Below are 22,955 nucleotides of genomic sequence, written 5' to 3' on the forward strand. Positions count from 1 at the left end.
TACACCCCCATTGATATTCGTCTGAAGATCATTTTACAGTCCATTTACTTACAGCTGCATCACAAGAGTCTTGGGCTGCTGCTAACAGGGCTTCTGCCAAGTACAGCTGTAACAGGGAGGTGCCCCGTGCTGCCCCGGAACCTGAGACACCCTGTTGGCATCATCAGCCGCCACCCCGTGTCCCTGGCCTGCGCCCCTGTCATCTGAACGCTCAAGTCACCAATATCAATGGGCTTGACTGGGGGGGAGTAGGGGGAACCTATTAGAAGAGAACTTTGCAGAATGAATTTCTCATTTCCTGTTTCATTTGATGATGGATGCGTATTTTTATAGTAGTAGACTGGTGAACTGTTTTTTCACTTTTTTAGAACACTGTAGGTGGCATATTTCACAGCCTTGGAAGAGCAGACATTTGGGGAATAAATCAAAAGTGGAAATACGGTCTCCGAACGGGACTGCCCCTTGCAAAGCATGTTGCTGAAGCAGCGGTCGACCATGTGACCTGAGCCCCAAACTAATTATACCAACTCCACGTGCTTTGTGGACATAGAGGAGAGACCAGCTCTGAGCTTGGGGGCCGAGGACACTAGTTAGAATAAGACTTTTACGCCATGTTTTCAGATTCATAGATTTATCTCTTCTTTTGAGTCCTGCAAAAGATTTTCTAAAGCCACGTTTTAACAGCCCTCTAATTTGAAAAGATGGGCTGCTATTTGCTGAAAGCAGCCTTGTTGGACACCCTGGGAAACATCCAACAAGTGCAGGCGCCCCCAGGCCATACGTGTTCTGAGGGCTTTGATGTTATTTTTAGCAACGTGCACAAATCTGAGCCAAAAACCAGCTTTCTTCTTTCGCTCCTGCTTCCTTTTCTTGTCCCTTCTCCGTCTTGGGTGTTTCCATTAATATTTGTATTTCCTGCTTTAGGGCAAAAAAAAAAAAAGGCAAAGTGTGAAGTGCATTTACTTAAGTGCAACTAAAAATAATAAAATGCCTGTCTGCTATGAGGAAAAACTCAACCAGCCTATTAAAATAATAGCAGCTAGGGCACCTGGGTGGCTCAGTCGGTTAAGCAGCTGACTTCCGCTCAGGTCATGATCTCACGGTCTGTGGGCTTGAGCCCCGAGTCGCGCTCTGTGCTGGCAGCTCAGAGCCTGGAGCCTGCTTCGGATTCTGTGCCTCCTCCTCTCTCTGTCCCTCCCCCACTATCTCTCTCTCTCTGTAAAATATAAATAAAACATTTAAAAATTTTTAAATAACAGCAGCAAATATAAATCAACAAAGGATGAAAGATACAATTTAGGGCCATCATTGACCTGAGGAACGGAGTAACACAAGTGCCATCCACTTGGTATCATACCGGCTGCATCTAGCCCGGAGGCAGGTCAGGGTGGAAAGTCATCCAGCCGCCTGTGAGACCACCAACCAAATTAATTTAGACTGATTTTTAAAAAGTCACTTTATTTGGTCCAAACCCATTTAAAAAGCTTGTTTTTTATCTTCTCCCTTGACCGTCTAACCATATTTGTCTTGGCTTGCTTGGGCCATTTTATCGAGAGATCAACCACAAACTCCTGCCAGTTTTTAGTCATAAGCACCTTCTTCGTTGGCAGGAAAATCAAGAGAACACACAGGTTGTAAAGCAGCCACCATACACAGGTGTTCCAGTAGCTCCTGTGAAGGACATTTAAGGTACAAGCGGGAGGAAAGAGAAGTAGGAGAGGGAAGCCGTGGACATCACACGTGCCTAGCCAGCCGCTCGACTCCCCGGGTCCCCACGAAACGCTCACTTCATAGACCTTGAGTCTGAGGTTAAACCACTTGCCCACAGTCACCCAGGCAGAAAATGGGTTCTTCCTGGACACACATCCTCAAGCCTGTGAGGCTGGAAACCTCGCTGAGGAGCTCCCAGTCCAGAAACAATCCAAAGCCCCTGCCAGACGTGTCCCAGATCAGGGACAGATTAATGCTGCCATTTGGGGCAAATCTGAAACATCCCGTCCCAGCCACTCTGGGAGGGAAATAATCTAGCTTTACCCATAATGGGGCTTTAAATTTTTTTTTATGTTTATTTATTTTTGAGAGAGACAGAGACAGGCAGAGCATGAGCGGGGGAGGGGCAGAGAAAGAGGGAGACACAGAATCTGAAGCAGGCTCCAGGCTCCGAGCTGTCAGCACAGAGCCTGACGTGGGGCTCAAATTCACAAACATGACCTGATCATGACCTGAGCTGAAGTCAGACGCTCAACCGGCTGAGCCACCCAGGCGCCCCCATAATGGGTTCTAAGTGGTTCTGTGAGTTTGGTTGGCCCCAGACCTGAAGTCTTGCCTATCTGACCCATTTGACTTCTTTTCTTTTCCACAAATAACAAGGGTTGGTCCCAGCCTAGGGCTTGTGAAACCTTCCCTTCTCCAGATGCCCGCCATTCCTCAGGCGACGCAATCCTCTTTTGTGTAATATACAAAAATATTGGAACTTTGGGGAAATGGCTTAAGTTTGGAGGGATTGGTTGTGAAAATGTTTGAAAATGTAAATTCCCACACAACTGTCCTAATTTATTTTAATCTAGTTCTATTTGCGGTCCATGGTCTTCCTGCCAGGAAGATGGGAGGCCACCTGCCCCCTTCAGAGGGAACAGCACTGCTTCAAGGCTGAGACAGGAGGATTTGAATGAGGCTGGCTTCGGTCACAGCTTCTGTCATTTGATAATTGTACAAGTTCCTTCCGTAAGATGCTTGATTAAAATTCTTGATGACTTTGGTAATCGCCACAAGGCTAGGAGAATCTAATGTTCTTGAATTTGTTCCATATTCATAATATATCCAATAACCATGTGTAGTAACCAGACAAATTCTCCCAAACACACACCAGCTGCGTTTCTAACCTCTACCAGGGTTCACGCACCGGCTGTTCCTACAGCCTCGTGGACCGGCCAGGCAGGGTGGTGACTTCCATTTTCATTCATTCATATAGTGCATGTTCATTACATAACCTAATCGTCGTACACGCTTGGTGTGTGTGACCAACTTGTAGGAGCAGCATAGGTGGGAAAGTTCTGAGCGGACAAGCCGTTGCAATAAGATGTTAGATGTTTTCTGGACGTTAATTCATTCTGTGGCTTTTGAAACTTTGGTCAGAAGGAAATTTCCGTCCCTCTCCTGCTGATAACTGGACAAAATGGGGCTCAAGGCAGCTTTTCTAGCCCAAAGTCGATTACAAAACAATGAAAGTAGGGGTGTCTGGGTGACTCAGTCAGTTAAGTGTCCAACTCTTGATCTCAGCTCAAGTCATGATTTCATGGTTCGTGGGTTCAAACCCCACGTCAGGCTCTGTACCGACTGCACGGAACCTGCTTGGGATTCTCTCTCTGTCTCTCTCTCCACCCTCCCCCACTCACTCATGCACTCTCTCTCTCAAAATAAATAAAACTTAAAAAAAAACAATGACACTAAGAAAAGTATCATTTCATTCGTATTCAAACATACATTCAAAATTATAACCAAAACGCAGAAAACCCCAGTGTTTTACTAGCTTTACTAACTTGATTTCTGAGTCCTTGAATGTGATCCTTATTTATCAATGCTTATGTCAAAAACACACAAAAATACCAGCATGCTTACCATTATGACCTCTTATATCACCTCCCAAAGAGGGAAAATATGGTTACCTCTGAGCCTGCACTATACGACTCTTGACCGATTAGATTAAAGAAAAAGCCCTGATTCTGCTTCAGTAAGTAAGAGAAAAGAGCTATTCAGAAAATGAAGTGTTTCAGATGATTGACCTAGATCTCTGCCTCCTGTAGGGACTCTCACGTTCAAGTGCACACACTCGGAGTCGCTCCCTGAAGCCTGAGGGGTTCACCACTTTTGGCCAGCATTCCATTTGGGAAGTTTTCGAAGAGAACTATTTAAGAGGAAAAACATACTCTCACAAATAAACTTATATTTAAAAAAAAAAAAAAAGATGTAGCTCTTGGGACTTCCAACGCCTCTTAACAGAAGACATCTGGTGCACTTCCTGAATTTTTCTGAGACCTTGAGAGCACGCCCACACATTTCCAACTTCTTTCCTAACCATTGGGTTGGTTTAGCACAGCTCCATTTTGTAACGGACTGTTCCGTCCATGGTTGTTTGGTTTTGCCTTTTATTATAAATTTGCATCCATCCGTGTAGCCCATCATCACAGTCCTGACCACCTCCTGTGAGTCGGGGAGGCGGAGACGCGGAAAACGAGTTCGCAGGTAAAAGCGTCATCAAACTACGACCCAGTGTGTCACGAGGGTGGGTTTGGTGCTGTTTACTGTCGGTTTGGGCTCTGCTCAGAGGAGCCAAACCAACAACTCATTTTAGCGCGGTCCGTGTCCTTTAAAATGAAGAACAGAGGGAACGAAAGTAACACGAAGGGTGGCCTACGCCATTTCGCGAAGGTGTTTGCCGTGGAGACTCGAGGGGACCTGACTGGATGTGTGGAGAAGAGACACTGGGGTTTTGCTGCACACCGGCCCGGCCGTGGGAACTAAAGCAAACAAAACCTATTTTTAAAAAAGCTTCTTCAAAGTCCACATTTTGTGTTAGGAAAATGCTCAGCTCTGTTACTTTTCAAGCAGCCTTGGTTCAGAGCAGGCTGGACCCTGACTCCTCACCTCACTGACCTGCAGGTGGTTGGCTCAGCTTATAGCCTCTTGGCCTGAAAGCTCGTGAACTGTGTCTCTGTGAATCGGTTAGCGTGCAAAGCAAAAAAGCGTAAGGTAGCAAATCATATGATAATGAGGTATTTCGGTTTCTCTTATTTGCTTTATTAATTTTTTTATTTTTTTTAATGTGTATTTCTGAGACAAAGGGAGACAGAGCGTGAATGGGGGAGGGGCAGAGAGAGAGGGAGACACAGAATCCGAAGCAGGCTCCAGGCTATGAGCTGTCAGCACAGAGCCTGACACGGGGCTCGAACTCACAGACCTCGAGATCATTACCTGAGCCAAAGTCGGACGCTCAACCAACTGAGCCACCCAGGTGCCCCTTTAATTGCTTTTTTAAAGGAAACTTGCTGGGTCAGTGGAGCGCTTCCAACCCGACACGTATCTGAAGGTTCTACCCTTGCTGTAAAGTGGAATACTCATAAAGCCCCGTATGTTTTCATCCTTCACAAATGTGACCAGCACGCGTGCCAGACTGTGGGGAGGTGGGAGACGCAGATTCTGAGGCATGGCGCCCCCCCCAGGGGAGAGGGCAGGACACTCTTCTAGCAGGGAAGCGGGGTGCGGGCCACGGGGCAGGCGCTGCTGGTTGACATCACACGGCCAGGCCAGGGGTTGAGAAGAGAAAGGGGGACGGCTGGCAGGCAGTGGGGACTGGAGGAATTATAAAACTCCTATTAAATCCCAATGCAGCAGATCATTTCAGAGACCAAACAGGTGGGCTGTGCTTCGAAAACGGTCTTTGCTCAGAGAGCCAGCAGGGGATTGACGCGGGCAGGTGCCCCTGGGATGCTCGGGATGGTGATGGAGCCTCTCAAGTACCCGGGACTATGGACGCCTGGGGTCTCATGCATGGGGGGAGATGCCCACGAGGTGGTGCCAGGGGGATCCCCACCCCTCCACCCTGCCCAACCCGCGTGCCACAGTCCCAGCCCAGCGCTCAGAGGCAGCAGCGGTGGCTGGAGAAGTTCACTAGGTCCAGTTGAATTAATTTAGACCATTTGAAATCACCTCACTTTTCCCCTTGGTTTTTGGTTTCTGGAGGTTTTTTATAGGAGGGGAGACTTACAGGGGTGCCAAGGTGGCTCAGTCGGTTAAGCATCTGACTTTGGCTCAGGTCATGTTCTTACAGTCCGTGAGTTCAACCCCTGCATCAGACTCTGTGCTGACAGCTCAGAGCCTGGAGCCTGCTTCAGATTCTGGGTCTCCCTCTCTCTCTGCCCCTCCCCTGCTCATGCTCTCTCTGTGTGTCTCAAAAATAAATGAATGTTAAAATTTAAACAAAAAGAGAGAGGAGACTTAAAGTTAGCAGATGTTCATGCCAATCGGTGTGTCCCTTGGAGACCTTCCCAGGAGCAAGCAGGTGCCAGCTTGTGGTCCTGGGCATGGAAGGGCGAGCAGAAAAGCCGCTAAAGAAATGGAAGCCCGTTCTTGATGGGAAATCATTTTCCAGTGAATCACTATCAGAGGGAAAAGCCATGCCAGCCTCTGCCTCCTGAATTCCTTCCTGGCGCATCAGATGGAGGTGTCCCAGAAAGCGCTACTGTTTTGCTTGACAAAGAGGAATCTTGTGGCTCAAAGAAATCACTGCTGAATTTAGCGGCCGTTGCCCATAAATCCCCGATGGGAAGCAGATAGTGAGTGTCATTCATAACCAGCAGCGCGTCTAAATCAGAGAAATGCATGACAGGCTGCACGAGTGAGGACGTGGCCTCCTTCGTCCGTGCACAAGTAGGAACGAGGGTCGACGTCTCGTGGTCCATATCTCCTGTTTGCTCGTGTGTTCTTTCTGTATTTTCTGCGGACGTTCTTCTTCCCCTCCGCTGCGTTTAGGATTGGAATCCACTGGAGGGTCAGCAACCCAGACTGGCGGAGAGGAAACCCCTAACCTTCACGGTGTTACCCCGACCTGTGGCCCACCACGTGCAGAACGGGACCAACCGACAAGGCCGTGACCGTGACGGACAACAACACGGCCACATGCAGCACAGAAGGGAACATCTTCCCAAGACTGAAGGGCAGGGCTTTCTGGGGGGAAGCTCGCAAGGATGCTGGGCTCCAGCCGTGTGATGGATGAACTCTGCCATGTTTTTTCCAGCTCCCACAGACAGCAGGAACCATGCGTGCCGATCGGCCAGCCTCCAGGTCTGTGTTCCGAGCCTTCCCGTCGCGGCTCCCTGTCTTTTCGGTGAACCGTGTGCATCTTGTCTCGGGCCACACGGTCTTCGAAGGAGCACATCAGCAGTGAGCATGTGCCTTGGAGGGGTGGCTGTGTGGCGTGGTCGCCTCCCATTTTGTGGATGAAAATTGCTATTTCTCTTCCCGGCAAATGGCTTTGAGAAGAACGAGCATTCTGGAGGTTGTTTCTGCCCCTGTCAGGAGGACAGCACATAGCTGAGTCACTTCTCTGGAATGGGTGTTAATGTCATTTGGTTTCCTCCCACCCAGGACCCCGGGTTTCATGTCTGTACAAATGAGCCATCCATTATCTTTCCACCAGACTGAAAAAAGATCAATTTCTCGTGGTTTGTTGTTCTTTTTTTAATTGCGGATGTGTGTTCAGTGTTGATCCAAATAGCCACTCTAGACCGGGGAGTCTTCGGAGGGAAGTCCAGGATGTCCAGATAGCCATCTGCTGTGTCAGACACGACTGTGCTTGCCAGCCCTTTGTTAGCGGGATTTAACCCTGATGGCGGACACGGACCTTCAGCTCACACATCCACTCTGTGGCCAAGGACAGTCGCTGTCATCACGTGCCTCTGCTCAGCAGTTCCAGAATCTCCACCAGTGCACGAGATGTTATTATTTTTTAATGTTTTAATGTTTATTTATTTCTGAGAGAGAGAGAGAGAGAGAGAGAGTGCAAGCAGGAGAGGGGCAGAGAGAGAGGAGACACAGACTCCGAAGCAGGCTCCGGGCTCCGAGCTGTCAGCACGGAGCCCGACGCGGGGCTCGAACCTAAAAACCGTGAGATCGTGACCTGAGCCGAAGTCAGATGCTTAACCGACTGAGCCACCCAGGGGCCCCTAGATGTCATTATTGATAATATCTTTGCAACAAATACTCTGTGGAACCGTTTCCAAAATGTTAGACACTTTTAAAGATGTAAATAAGGAGACTGAACTTTGATCTGGTTTCACTATCTGCCACGTAACCTCCCCCAGCACCAAACTTCAAGGGTAACGTGGAGTGTGCAAAATTAATGAACTAGAATATGGCCGGCCGCTCACCACGACCTAGCCACGTTACCGGGTCCAGACCACTTGGGCCCCAAGTTAGGCTATGTCCTTCTCTAGGAGTTGTTCCCAAGCTTACAATTCCACATGTCCATAAGTAAATCTATGTTTAGATGTCCTAATGTGCTTCTGACATCCTGGGGGTTCTTTGAGCTCTCTGCACAAATCTGTAACTCGGTCATTGGTGGACCACCAGCATCTGCCCCTGCTGGGACAGCCCCACACGGCTGGGGACTGTGGACGCCCTGCACTCCCGATGCAGACGATCCAGGCCCCTGCCAGCGTCTTCTACACGCCTCTTATGGGGGTTCCTTCTACGCCTGCTCTTGGAAACAGCTCCCATTCTCTGTCCCGTAACATCTCTGCCACATCCAATTAGAAGCCACTTTCACACTTTTTTACTGTGTTCCCAACCAAGTAGCTGCCAGTTCTGACATGGTCTCCTCCCTCCCTCCAGGGGAGTCTCGCCTCCCCTTAGAAACGGCTCTGGCGGGGGCACCAGGGTGGCTCAGTCAGTTAAGCGTCTGACTCCTGAGCTCGGCTCAGGTCATGATCTCACAGTTCACGGGTTTGAGCCCAACGTCAGGCTCTGTGCTGATGGTGTGGAGCCTGCTTGGGATTCTCTCTCTCTCTCTCTCTCTCTCAAATAAACATTTTTAAAAACCTTAAAACAAGAAAAATAAATGGCACTGGCAGTACATGGCCCTGTTTCCTGTCTCGGGCTCTGCTTTGTCCCGACGGGCCTCTCCCCGAGGAACTTATTCTTGCCAGAGGTGATTTTCCAGCAAGTTCCGTGTATCTGAAAACTTACTCTCACAGATCCAGCGTACCCTTTGTTCAGGAAATACTTAGCGATCCAATCTTCTTACCATAAAAACCTCCTCAACCGTTGAGAAATCTGCTAACATGGTCTTCCCCCAACAGCGAGTATGCATGGGTGCCAAAGAGAGCGCAGTCATGGGATGCGTCCAGCTGCCCCCCTTCCTGTGTCCTGATGTCTCAGCCTGCAGCCCCCGCCCCCCCCCCCGCCCCCCCGCATACCTCTTGACCAGAGTTGCTAAAAAGTAACAGAAGTGACTTGGAGTTTCACCTTCTCTTTCTGCCCCGGTCACTTTCTAGCAGGAGGCGGATTAATGAGCTGTGAAATGGCGGCAATTGAGCAGCGTTGGGTTAAAGCAGAGAAGCAGGTTCTCAGATAATCTCCCAGGGAGGTGACTGGCTCTGTTCTGTTGGGTCTGCGCGAACCCCAGGCGTACATCTGTTTGGCTTTGTCACTTTGCCCATTGCTTTTGGCTTTGTTTTAGCCTCGTGAAGATCAGTGAAACAGATGATTCAGGGTCCCAAGTCATGTCCGTTACTCAAGGGGCGTTCGTAGGTGCCTCGACATTGCCTTCTGGGCACGTCCCACAAAGCTGGGCACGAATCCGTCCTCGGAGCCAATATGGGAACAGCACCTGCCCCGTAGAGGTGCCGTGGGGATTAAATCCGTTTGCTGGTGGAAAGTTTTCCGCACCGTGAACGCTCCACTCTAGAAATGTTGGTTGCACTTATTACTTTGCTGTCTCCCGGAACTCTGCACTGGGTCTGGGTCTAACGGGTCCTCCGCTATTTCTGTGTACTTAGAACACATTCCTTTGGGCAAGTCAAAAGGGAAGGGAAGTACAAGATAATTAATTACTGTTAGTTCAAGTGCCCCGTGAAGAGAAAATCGGAATTTGATACGCTCTTTCGACACCGTTGGAATTCTGCCGTGAACATTTTCATCAGAATTTTCCCCCTGGGAGCTTAGCTCCCCGTGACAACTGAGGGGCCTGCCCTCTGTCCCACGGAAGGGGGTCATCGTCACCCAGAACAGTCCCAAAATCTTGGACGCGACAAACCTGAAGTCTGAAGTGGGGCGGGGTCTCACTCCCAAAAGCGCGACTGACTGCCACCTAGTGCCAGCCGCGGGAACTGCACCACGTTCCTCTGACAGGCAGTGTAGGAGGAGGCAGTGAGAAGGTGTCTTCTGTTGATACAGAGTGAAATTTTTATTCTAAAAAGAAACATTCAGCTAGTGTCGAAAAGCTTCCTTTTATAGCTTTTCCCAGACCCCCGTTGGGAAACACCCCTTTTGTCCGTAACCTCTGCTCCTCCTGAGTTACAGTGGTTGTGCAGAATGGTTCCAGCGTGTTCCGTTTATCGCTAACAGTTGTCCTCAAAACAGCGTGGTTCAAAGATTACCAGAAGTAAATCCCTGGGGGCGGGAGTCCTGGCATTCCAAAACCCTGGCCTGGTTTCCTAGGTCTTGATTTCGGCGGCTGATCTTTCTTTATCTGATCGCACACAGTTTTGATAAGGCCGGCATCCCTCCCCATGAGTCTGGGTGCTCTGCCTTCGTGATCCACGCTGACGCCTGAAAAGCCCTCTCCCCAACAGTGCAGAACCAGATTACCTGCCCGGCCGGTAGTCAGTAATTCCGCGGGCTGGAGCAGAGTGAGGGAGGGATCTAAGGCTGTAGGTGACACACTTTGGCATACTGGGGGACAGAACCAGAGGGCGATAGCCCCCCACAGTCTTACGCACTGGCACTGTGCTTCAAAAGTGCCCCAGAAACCATGAACTCGTTATAATGGTCGTAAAAGTGGTCTACAAGCAGAAAGCCTTTTCCCAACACCTGTAGGTAAGGGACGTTGGTGTTGGGAACGTCCGTCAGGCCACTTGGCGGGGAGCGTCCCACGTCACCCCGCACTCAGGAGCCCTGAGGCCTACGCAAGTGACAAACCACCACCTTCAGGGCTTAACCAGCCTTCTAGGGTAGGACAGTGCACACAGTGATGCTTCCTGTGACCACGGGGACCTCCGTCAGCCCTGACTTGCTCCGAGCCAAGCTGCTTTTCCACAGCTGGATCTGAACTTAAATGCATAACTGCATCCGTTGTTTGAACTCATCACTTCCAACTTCTCACAAAATGCGCATAAAACATGGTTACTGCTCTTAAAACTTCTAATGACTTACTTTGGGGTACATTAGCCAGGTTTTCTTTGTAAAGGTGAGGGATGTCCCATTTTGTTAAAGGGAGTGAAATCATTATCCTCAGAAAACAAAATGTTACAAGGGATCAAGAGAACGGCCCCAAACTACATAGCGTTCTGGGAAACAGTCTGCTCTTGGGCTCTGTGGAGACCGGCTCCCTTTGAAATGAGTGGTGGGGGTTTCAGGTCCTCCCAAGGGGACCCCGGGAGTCTCCAAAGACTGGATATAGGAGCATCATCAGATCCAAAGCAACCAGAGTGAACCAGTATGGCCCCTGCTGGAGTTTTTTCAATCACTGGAATAAGGTCACTGACCCTCGGGACTTTTCTTCTTTAACTCTGGGAAGCAAAAACATTGTAAATGCTGAAAATATGGAAAGTTCCATCCTGACGCATTTTGCTGGGCTACAGTTCCTGTCCACCTTGGGGAGGGTCACACAGTCCTCTGTGCAGGGGAGTGAGGAAGCAGTCCTTGGGTTGTAAAGTGAGAGGAGGTCTTACATTCACTTGACAAACACAAGCATACAGGCCCCTAGAGTCAGTGGAGGGGGTCATCCTGACCATGGCAGGGACACCTGGAGCGTCATCAGAAGGACATCATGAGGTGCTCTCGGGCGGAGGGCCAGCAGAACTGTGGGTTAAGACCTCCACCTCCCTGGGCTGTCCCCTCACCTGTCCTGTGTGAGAATTATATTTGTCCCCTGACTCCCAAACCTGACTTTGCATCTGAGTTGCTTGGGGACCTTGTTAAAAATACGGATTTCCAGGGGCACCTGGGTGGTTCAGTGGGTTAAGCATCCGACTTCAGCCCAGCTCACGATCTCATGGTTTGTGGGTTCGAGCCCCACTTTGGACTCTGTGCTGACAGTTCGGAGCCTGGAGCCTGCTTCTGATTCTGTGTCTCCCTCTCTCTCTCTGCCTCTCCCCTGCTCGTGTGCATGCTCTCTCTCTCTCTCAAGAATAAATATTTTTAAAAATCAATATAATGCCAATCTCGAGAATAGTTTTCTTTCAGGTGACTGTGTTTAGTCTAAAAGCAAGCTAGATACAACTGTTGGTCTTGCTCCTGGTCCATGCCACCAACATCCAAAAGGCATTCCGCACTCCTGCCGGCCAGTCGATGACCTCAACAGGGGAGCCAGCATCGGGAGGCCCCACACAAGGGTGTCTTCTGCGGCTCCCCTGTGTGCAGGCATCGCCCCCAGGGCTTGTTTGCCAGTCACGGGGCCGTGAGAGAAACGCACAGGGTCTGCCATGAGTCACGTCACACTCGAGCGTGGCCTAGGAGTATGATCTAAGGAGACCGGCAGAGCCTTGGCACGTGGAAATGAATGGTCTCCACTGAAGCCGTACACGTAGACGGCTGTTTTAGTTACCTGCGGTTGCCTGATTTGGTAACTCCAAAATCGCCTCGTATTCTGGTTGTCACTTTCTGATACCTAAGTATAGCCAGGAGCCCTTGTATCACTCATAAGGACACGAAGGCCATTTGCTGCGGTTACTCTGGGCACTAATACTGTTTTCCATGTAGTCAGAGCTCAGTTAGAGCATTTCCTGCCTACAGGACACCTGTGGTCCCAGAATCTGCTCTTCCAGCCCATTCTTGGCTGCCTTCTGGGCTCCCTGAGGCCCTCAGTTCATCCACATCCAACTCCGTGTCTTCTTGGGGGCCAGGAGGCTTGAGAAACCAAGTCGGTGTGTTAGGCAAGCAGTCGCGTTCGGGCAAACGAAATGTGTTTATTGCCGCAAGCAGGGGAAGGCTTTCCCAGAAGTTCGGCTTTTCTGACATATGCCAGGCAGCGTCACATCCAGACTGTAAAAAGCGTGGCCTCACATTGGGGTAAAAGCCATCGAGTGGGACGGCCCATGTGCTGCCTATTTTTAGAAGAAGGAGCAGAGTTTGCAGACGTCCTGCTCCTGTGGGTGGGGACCGGGAGATGACCCATTTCTCCTCTGCTGTAAAATGTGACTCATTTCAGGTAAAACTGTACAGCAGCATCTTACGAGTAGAGGTGATGCCTCTGGTGTGTTCTTTCAGAAGACTGTGCATCGTGGAGGCCAGGACCGCCTGGCCTTCTCTTTGGTCCTGACCCACTTCCAGTCCAGCCACTCGGCGGGCTGAGTGCAGACGGCCCTCCTTTCTGTCCACATCACGCACCACAGACCAGATTCCAGACTGGACTCCAGACCAGCCCTTAGTTTCTGCAGTTTGGGGTGTTTTGTTTTTTTTTTCATCTCCCTGGCAGACATTTTTAAAAAACATTTGGCTAAGTGTTTTTTTACTAAGGCGTTTTAAAAGTGTCCCCTCTTCCCTCTTCCTTTCCGAAATATTAGTGACCTTATAAATTCATTCGTAAGAATGTTCCACAAGGACTTAGTCGTATCCAACAAGCCCATGAGCTTCAGGCTTCTCTTCTTTTTTTTTTAACATTTATTTATTTTTGAAAGAGACAGAGCATGAGTGGGGGAGGGGCAGAGAGAGAGGGAAACACAGAATTCGAAGCAAGCTCCAGGCTCCCAGCACAGAGCCCAATGCAGGGCTCAAACCCACAGACCATGAGATCATGACCTGAGCCAAAGTCGGACACTTAGCCAACTGAGCCACCCAGACGCCCCTTAACTTTTTCATGTTTATTATTTTTAAGAGAGAGAGACAGAGTGTGAGCAAGGGAGGGGGAGAGGGAGAGGAGACACAGAATCCAAAGCAGGCTCCAGGCTCCGAGCCGTCCACACAGAGCCTGATGTGGGGTCAAACTCATGAACCCTGAGATCATGAGCTGGGCTGAAATCGGACGCTCAACTGACTGAGCCACCCAGGCGCCCCCAGACTTGTCTTCTTAATGTGTGTCTTTACCAGACTCTTCTCTTCATTGGTATTTAGGTTAATTTTGTCGAGGTAATGTTTTGCATGCAATTTAGTGGATACTGACAGTCGTGTACAGGTACATGTAATTGTGAAGGAAGACACGTCCATGACCCCCAAAAGTCTCAGTCTCTTCTCCTCCACCCCCGGCCTCCACTGCTCTGTTTCCTGTGCCTAGTTTGGCTTTCTCTGAATGTCGTAAGTCAGATATCAGCATAGCATCCTACCAGCGGGATGGGTGGGATGAGCTTCCCTCACCATGACGCCCCGAGATCCGTCCTCCATGTCGCACACATCAGGTCATTTCCCCCCTCGTGTTGCTAAGTGGTATTCCATTTTACAAACGTACCAGTTCCTACACTCATCAGCCGCTGGACAAACAGGGTTTCAGCTGAAATAAACCAAACCGCTATGAACGTTTACCTATAGGTCTTACGGTAAGTGGATGTTTAACTTTATAAGAAACTGCCACACTTTCCCAGAGAGGCTGCCCATTCCACATCACACCGGCAGCCTCCCCGGCATGGTCCTGGCACGCCGTCCTTCCTGGTGACCCACCCCTGGGGGGCTGTCCTGACCGTAGCCCTTCCTGGTGGCAGCAGTGTGGACTGGCTTCCCTCTGGTCGTCTTCTCTGAGGAAGAGTGGGTTCAGATCTCATATCGAGTGTCTCTGTCCTCGATTTCTGGGTGTTCTGTCTGTACTCTGGACAAAAGTCACGTATCAGACATATGTGTTCTGGAAATATGCCCCCCCATCTGTAGCTGCTCTTTATTTCTTGATGGTGCCTTTAAGATCAAGCCTTCTGGTGTTTTCAACATTTTTCTTTTATGGTTCATGATCTCTGGGGCGCGTCTAAGAAACGGTTGCCTAATGCAAAGTCACTAAGACTCTTCCCTGTGTGCTTTCCTTCAGAAAGTTAGAGTTTTAGGGGCGCCTGGGTGGCGCAGTTGGTTAAGCGGCCGACTTCAGCCAGGTCACGATCTCGCAGTCTGTGAGTTCGAGCCCCGCGTCAGGCTCTGGGCTGATGGCTCAGAGCCTGGAGCCTGTTTCCGATTGTGTGTCTCCCTCTCTCTCTGCCCCTCCCCCGTTCATGCTCTATCTCTCTCTGTCCCAAAAATAAATAAACGTTGAAAAAAAAAATTTAAAAAAAAAAAAAAAGAAAGTTAGAGTTTTAGCTCCTACACTCGGGTCTGTGACCCTTTTTGACCACACATGTGTACGTGGAGCCAGATGAGGGTCACGGTTTATTTCCTTACATGTGGATGTATTTGCTTTGCATAGATGCTGGTGCTGTGGTCAGTGCCAAATAATTTTGGAGAGCAGGACTTCCAAGGCCAGTATAGTTCTACCTCATATAGGTGGAATCCGTGATTTGGAATGGTAGCTGGGGCAGGGCTGGTGTTCTGTTATACCAAAGAAGCCATAGACAAAGGGTGGCGGACCGACCACGGGCTCTGTCTCGAGTGGATCAGGCGGCTGCTCGTTACTGCTGATTGTTATCGTACAGGTTCTGTCCTGTTCCGATGCCTCCACGTTATCATGAGCTCAGAAAATGGTACAGACTCACCCGGCCAGGGCCATCAAAAACTCGTGGGGCGCCTGGGTGGCGCAGTCAGTTAAGCGTCCGACTTCAGCCAGGTCACGATCTCGCGGTCCGTGAGTTCGAGCCCCGCGTCAGGCTCTGGGCTGATGGCTCAGAGCCTGGAGCCTGTTTCCGACTCTGTGTCTCCCTCTCTCTCTGCCCCTTCCCCGTTCATGCTCTGTCTCTCTCTGTCCCAAAAATAAATAAACATTGAAAAAAAAATTTTTTTTTTAATTAAAAAAATAAAAAAAAAAAAACTCGCTCACCCTAAGAACGGCGGCAAAGTCTGAGTTGTAGCTGAAGGAATTGTTTTCTCGGATCCTAAAAGGTAGCCCTGCCCAGCTTCTGGGCCATTTGACGTATTTTCTAATGAGCTGGGACCTGGGCTGGAATCCCCAGAGGGTCACCGAGAAGGGCAGCATCGGAAGGGCCGGGAAGGCCTGGAACGCACCACCAGCAGCCGAGGAAGGGAGGGGCCCCCCAGGGGACGGGAGAGGATATGGGGTGTCTGCTGGGGCCCACTGCCCATAAAAGGCAAGACAGGAAGAGTCAACTTCAGAAAGAGAAGGGATTTCCTACTATTCACATGTTGGCCAGTAAGTGAAAAGCTTATTCTTATTCGAGCAGGAAAATACTGTACTGTAAATTAAAAATCCTGATGTGCAGTGAAGCAGGGTTTTATCCTTGGAAACATTTCTCTTTATCCTTCTCTGATAAAGGAAGCTATTTTTTTTTTTTACCTTCCTCCCCACAGAGAGCTGTAAGGTTAACAAGCTGCGGATGGAAACAGGCACCCCCTTGGGGCCGCGTGTGAGGCCACGCTTCTCGGGCCCCACTTCATGATCAGCGCCCCACCTTCGCGTCCGCGTCCGCAGGCCCGGAGTCACCCCCGCGTGCACATAGCTGATTATATTCTGCCCTGTTCTCAGAAGTGAAAATTCCAAGTTCAGGAAAGCTTAGTAAGAGTCTCAGGCCTTAAAGTGCATTCTGGCCGCAGCCGCGGTATTTGAGCAATGTGTATTCAAGTCTGGACGCATTCTATCCACCTTTTCAGACTTCAGCTTCCACCGCCGACCCTGGATCCCACACGGGCTCCAGGAGTGATTTCAAGAAGGAAACATGATGAGCAACCTTCCGTCCTCACAGGGAGCAAAGTTGGTTCTGGCCTGTTGCAGATCCCACTGAAGCCTAAGACCCAGAAAAGTTCATTAGAAATAGTACTTAACAAACGTAAATATTAGATCTTCCTCTGCCTCATGCAGTAAACACTCATCTGTTCTTCTAAGACCCGACTTCATTTTTTATTAAATGAGATTTTTATTAAAAGATACCTGCTTCTGTAAGAACGTCACAGGGGGAGGGTTGTTGAGCAGTAAGCCTCCCGGGCTACTGTACAAAGAAACCCCCGGGGAGGGTGGTCACTGAAGCTCCAGGAGGGTCCGGGCCAAGCCTGGGACTCCGCATTTCTCTCACGCTCCCAGATGGAGCTGGTTCATGTCGAGGACCTCACTCAGAGCAGCAATGATGTAATGGAACACGGAAGCTTCAGAACCGGCCCACTCCCCGACCCAACTTCACGATACTGGGCTCCTTCCAGAGCCCCCGCTGTCTCCTCTCAAGTAGGGGTGACAGTTGTCACGTGTTTGGCATGGGGGTAAAATAAGATAAACAGTTTTTTCAAACCAAGACGGGGGCACCTGGGCGGCTCAGTCAGTTGAGTGTCAGACTTCAGCTCAGCTCATGATCTCCTGCTTCATGAGTTCGAGCCCCATGTCGGGCTCATGGCTGTTGGTGCAGAGCCCGCTTCAGATCCTCTGTCCCCCTCTCTCTGTCCCACCCCGTCTTGCACTCTCTCAAAAATAGAAACGTTTTTAAAGACTTTTAAAAATAAAACCTATAACAGGCACTTCATCCCAGAAGATACGCGATTTAATGATGCTTTTTCCTTTGTCCTGTCTCCCAGCGAGTAACACGTAGATCTGAATCAGATCGCCTGGCGGGACGGGGGTCACAGCACATGGTCCCTCCACTCCTTTCACAGCGTCTGCTGGCTTTTAAGAAATGTTTCTCAGGAATGCTTTTGTCAAGTGCGCCGCAAGACTCTCAGGAGCCCTTGAGGTTTATGCAGAGACATTCAAACTAGACGTCTCCTTCTGGGGTAATTTTTATTTTTAACGTCACTTAGAACAAAAGGAAGGGAAGAGATGGAAATAGGTTTTCCGACCATGACTTTCCCACTAAGGGTGGAAGTTGGTGATAATTAGCACAGAGGAAGCTCCTTTTCATTAGCTGATCATTCCAACTGCTCTTGACAGACACACTGGATGCCCTGGCCGGCAGGATATCCTCGGGGAAATCTCAGGCCTGATGACTAAAACATTCAGAGCAAGGTCCTTGACCTTGACGTCAATGTCCACTTCGCCTCAGCAGCACAGCGTTTGCACTGTGGGCAAGAGCGAGGGTCCAGTCCGTGGGGACGAAGGTCTGATTCAGATTTTCTCCAGACTCTTCCTGGCCCTTCCCCAGGGCGGAAGCTGGATGGAATTTGTGAAATGTCCCATCTGTCAGAAGCTCAAGATAAACTCCTCAGAATGTCACCATCCTCACACCCACCACGATGGCTAGAACTTCTAAGAAAGGGAAAAGAGCAAGTGCTAGCAAGGGTGTGGAGAAATCTGGAACCCTCACAAACTGCTGCTGGGAATGGACGTGATGCAGCCACTGTGGGAAGCAGTCTGGCAGTTCCTGAAAAAGTTAGACAATTGCCAGAAGGCACAGCCATTCCGTTCCGAAGTCTGCACCCAGAAGAATCGAAAACAGGCACTCACACAGGTAATTGTACGTGCACGAGCCACAGTGGCCCTAAGGTGGGAACCCCGTAAATGCCCGTGAATGGATGAAATGGACAAATTGTGGTCTCTCCATACAATGAGTATGATTCAGCCGTGGAAGTGAATGGGGTACTGCAGGTGCTACCCCATGGGAGAACCTCAGAAATTCTATGGTAAGTGGAAGAAGCCAGGCACAAAAGGTCATGTATCATACATATGACTCCATATATGTGAAATACCCAGAATGGATAGATCCCATAGACACGGAGAGCAAACAGCAAATGTAGGGGCAGTGAGGAGTGTCTGCTCAGTGGGTACGGGGTTTCCGTTTGGAGTGATGGGAATGTTCTAGACCTAGGTAGAACTGGTGGGTAGAGAACACTGTGAATGTGCTAGAAGCCCCTTTAAAGGGTCTGTGTTATGTTATGGGAATTTCACAGTGATAGCACGCCTCAGAAGAGGAAAGGCTCATTCCAAAAGCCAGACTTCCCATCCAAGAAACAAAGGCTGAAGAGAAGTTTACTGACAATGGCAGGAAAGTGAGTACATGATGTCGCTATCACTTTTCCCATCAAAGGGAACCAAGGAGAGGTTACTGAAGGCACGACAAGAATGTGGTTTTTCATCATGAAGACACACATGTTCTGCTGTGGTTAACAGTAGGTGCCGCTCCTAGTTGGAGGCGTGCAGTGAGCCCCCCAGATGGGGATGAACTTTGTAGACGGTAAAAGTGACAGTGTTACTGAAGAACATTTTACGCCCAAAAGGACGCTCGCTGTGCGAGCCTCACCATGACTGGGGGCATTCGAGGGCTTGGGGCATACCGCATAATCACAAGAAGGTGGTATTCTAACAGTGCCAACGAAACAAAAACGATTACGACTGGAGAAGATCCGTAAAAATCAGAATCAAAGCACGTTTTGTCCCCACACTTCCAGCAAATGTAGCATGCGGAAGGCCCCGAGCGCTAGCCTAGGGTGAGCCTGGGGTTCGTGTGTTCATGGTCAGGGCTACCCACCTTCCAGCACAACCCTCCTCAACGAGGGGAAGACAAGAAAGTGGCGATAGCCCCCTTTTACCGCGTTGTTCAAAGACACGAAATACCCTGGCTTCACCACTGCCTGCGATGCTTGCACTCAGACAGAGTATCTGGTGAGTTCCGCCTTGACCGGACCCTCCGGAACACGAGGAGGGTAGAGCAAGAAAACCCATCATCTCCAGAACTGACCTGGCCCAGAGGGAGCCCTAAGGGGGCATCCCAAAACACCCTTTGTTGGAGGAGGCAGGGGTCCCGAGCTTCGGGGCAGGTCTCATCCATCAACTCGATCTTAACCTCCATCCATATCTTCCGCCTCAGAGAAATTCTGACCGCTTCCCCCGCACCTGAGCCCCACGTCCACAGGCGTCGGCAGTGTTAGGAGGTGAGGCCCCCACACCCCCCGGCCAGGTGAATAATCGCCCGTGGCGTGGATGGACCCCATTTTGTATACTCACCGTCTCCCAGGGAACGCCGTGCGTCTGCCCTTTGGCTGCTGGGGAAGATGCTACAGCGAACACAAGTCGTCCAAGCACCTGTTCGGTCTCCACTCCCAGCGATTTTGAGGATTCTCCCAGAAGTGGGTTGCTGGACGGAATAGCAATTCTCTGTTTAATTTTTGAGGACCCACCATCCTGTTCCAAGTCGGCCGTGCCGTTTTACGTCCCCGCGCGCAGTGCCGAGGGCTCTGATTTCTCCATGTGCTCACCAGCACATCATTTTGTCTTTTTTTTTAAATAATGGCCACTCATGTCCGATGGCCACGGGCGTGGATTGTTACAGGCTTCAGACACCTTTAATGTTTCTCTGTGTGTGCATGTGGTATGTGTGTAGACGGGAGATTATCTGATCACTTAAACATCTGGGGATCACTTTGATACCTGAGTGCCATATACATTTCCATCCTGTTACAGGCATTATACTGAGTAGAGATAAAATATTGGAAATCTGTTTGGAATTTTCTTGTTAACTGAGAACACATTTTTTATTTAAAAAAAAAAAAAAAGAAAAGCCAGGTAAGGGGTGCCTGCGTGGCTCACTCAGTTAAGCGTCCGACTTCGGCTCAGGTCATGATCTCACGGTCTGTGGGTTCGATCCCCGCGTCGGGCTCTGTGCAGACAGCTGGGAGCCGGGAGCCTGCTTCAGATTCTGTGTCTCCCTCTCTCTCTGCCCTTCCCCTGCTCACACTCTCTCACTCTCTCTCTCTCAAAAATAAATAAATAAACATTAGAATTTTTTTTTTAAAGCCAAGTAAGCTGATTCTTTCATCCCAACCTAATGCCAGCATTTCACGGTAACGCGACATTAGTGATCTAGGATGATATTTTTTTCTCACATTTAACATGGTTTTTTTTCTTTTAACACTCTAGGCCTTCTTTCTTAGCCAGAAGTCACTCTGTGGCAATTGTGGCAGGAGATAGAACTGTCTACATGTGACGTTCCCTGGACATCATAGCTCTTTGAGAATGAAAAGCGTCGTTTCAAAAGCAGCACGCTGGAAAACGCTCGTCCGTTGTTATTAACCGTGATTAAACTCTGTTGTTTCTGCAGGGCCAGCCAGGGCCAGTGGGCCCCCAGGGGTACACCGGGCCCCCAGGCCTGCAGGGATTCCCAGGACTGCAGGGCCGCAAAGGTGACAAGGGCGAGAGGGGGTCACCAGGGATCACAGGACCGAAAGGAGATGTGGTATGATGACTTCTCATGTTCCCTCCACTTTTGCGACGGGCAGTGGGTGTCCCGGCCCACAGTAAGCTTGTCTGCCTTCCTTACAGGGAGCAAGAGGCGTTTCCGGATTCCCTGGTGCCGACGGAATTCCCGTAAGTGTTTTGTTAAGATTTTGTAGGATTTTAAAACACCGAACACATGCTAAGCAAGCTCCTGAGTTACAGAAGCATTCTACGTAGGCCTCCTGTTTAGTTTACAAAATGAAGTAGGGCTCTCTGTGCATCCCTTTTCCCCTGGAGTCCAGTCAAATATGGCACAGATCGGTTCCTTTGTAAACGTTCTTCTGCACTTGGCTTCGGAATCGAAGCCGGTTTTCGGCGAAAACCGGACCTGGTTTTGTAACGGAAGGCTAGCACGTTAGATGTGCTCAGTCAGAATGCGGCTTGACATTTTGTTGGAACCGTAAAGCGACCTGAACATAAAGGGGCACGGCCGAGATGGTGGGTGGGAGGACGCCCTCTGCTGGACGTTGGTGACGCTTCCCCAGTTCTCTAGTGAACCATGCGTAAGTGAGACGAAAAGACAGGGTTTGTCCATGAGAAAATCTCAAAATGCAATAAAATGTGTTTTTCTAACCTAGTTTACTTTACTTCTTGTGGCATAAAAAAAAAATAATAAACACAGCGGCCTGTCTCTCAACCTCTTTCACAAGGATCCGTGAGCAGATTCCCAGGGTCTGCCTCCTACGGATCCCAGCCGCGGGGACAGATGTGTTTATGACACATGCTTTTGCCTGCTGCTGAGGTTTGAGAACATCTGCTTCAGGAACCTCCCTCGTGTGCACACATCCGAGCCCTTAACCCCACATGCCCACACCCCCTGCCCCTGTGTTAGCACGCACATCTACACGCGTGTGCACATGTAACAGATGCATTCCCGGGGCTGTGGAAGCAGGACAGCCGCCTTGTAGGAGGGAACACAGAAGAGCCATCACAGAGAGGCTGTGCATCACAGAGAGGAGGTTCTTCAGAATGCCAGCTGCACACCCAGGAGGCTGTGCAGCGGTACAGGAAGGCGGTCAGGGCTACAGACAGGCCACACGCAGACCTGAGGCCCGCGTGACGGTGACCTGACCCGGAGCGTCCCCTGGACGGGGGCTCACACGCCCCAGTTAGGACACACAGCTGTGTGAACAAGTAAGGTAGTCACTTCCCCATTAGTCAGAGTCAAAGAATCTGTAGATTTTCAGGGATAAACAAATAATGATAGCATTTTCCTACCAACCGCCTGCAACGAAACCACCTATTCTTAAACCGCTTTCTTGAGCTCTTTGGGCCGCCTTGTCGGTTTTGTCTTCTGGAAGTCGAAATCTGAGTTTAAAAGGATGGATGTGGAAAAACAGTATAGCTGCTCTGAGTCATATTTGGTTTTTCCACTGTATGCCCATTTACTCTGAGGACGAAATAGTTCACAAGTTGGAGAGGCAGTATCTTCACATGAGAGAGTGGTCACAGTAAGCAGGTAACCGAGCGGTTTCCACAGAATCTCCGTGCTGCTGACAATGGCCTCGCCCGCTGACCACAGGACTCTGGAACTGCACATACGTGGACCCATGTGCCATCTGCCCCCGGGCTAATTTTAGCCACTTAGGAGCCATATATAAAATGTGATGTGCAGTCAGATCTTAAGAGCCGTGTCCAGTTAGATGTTGAACACGAGACGGGCGGTCAGTTCAAGGTAATTGCAATTTTTCTTTGAAGAACAGTCTCCAACTAACGTCTGACTGACATGCCATGTCACATGACTTAGATCAGTTCCAAGGGAGCAAGAAAGGCCCACAGGAGACAGATCACTCCGGAGAGGAGTGAAGAACTCGAGTTACGAAAAGCATCACAGAAGACCGCACAGATCGTGAGCAGAGCACCCACCGGACTTGTTTTCTCAGGCTGAATTTGAAGGATCGGCTTTCAGAGACCCCTAAAAAAAGGCCTGTAGTTGGCCACTACCAAGGCAGCTGGCTGCACTCTCAGC

General features: G+C 49.9%; 1 protein-coding gene across 1 annotated transcript in view; it reads left to right on the forward strand.

The window, feature by feature from the left end:
• The window catches only part of COL4A2 (collagen type IV alpha 2 chain), a 173,557-nt gene that overhangs the window by 81,231 nt on the left and 69,371 nt on the right, over nucleotides 1–22,955 (forward strand). Inside the window, exons 5-6 of the mRNA XM_043573741.1 lie at nucleotides 20,811–20,945; nucleotides 21,032–21,076. Coding sequence (XP_043429676.1) covers nucleotides 20,811–20,945; nucleotides 21,032–21,076 — 180 coding nt within the window. The remainder of the gene's footprint in view (nucleotides 1–20,810; nucleotides 20,946–21,031; nucleotides 21,077–22,955) is intronic.

Source organism: Prionailurus bengalensis, chromosome A1 (assembly GCF_016509475.1).
Source record: "Prionailurus bengalensis isolate Pbe53 chromosome A1, Fcat_Pben_1.1_paternal_pri, whole genome shotgun sequence".
In the NCBI taxonomy this organism is placed as follows: Eukaryota; Metazoa; Chordata; class Mammalia; order Carnivora; family Felidae; genus Prionailurus; species Prionailurus bengalensis.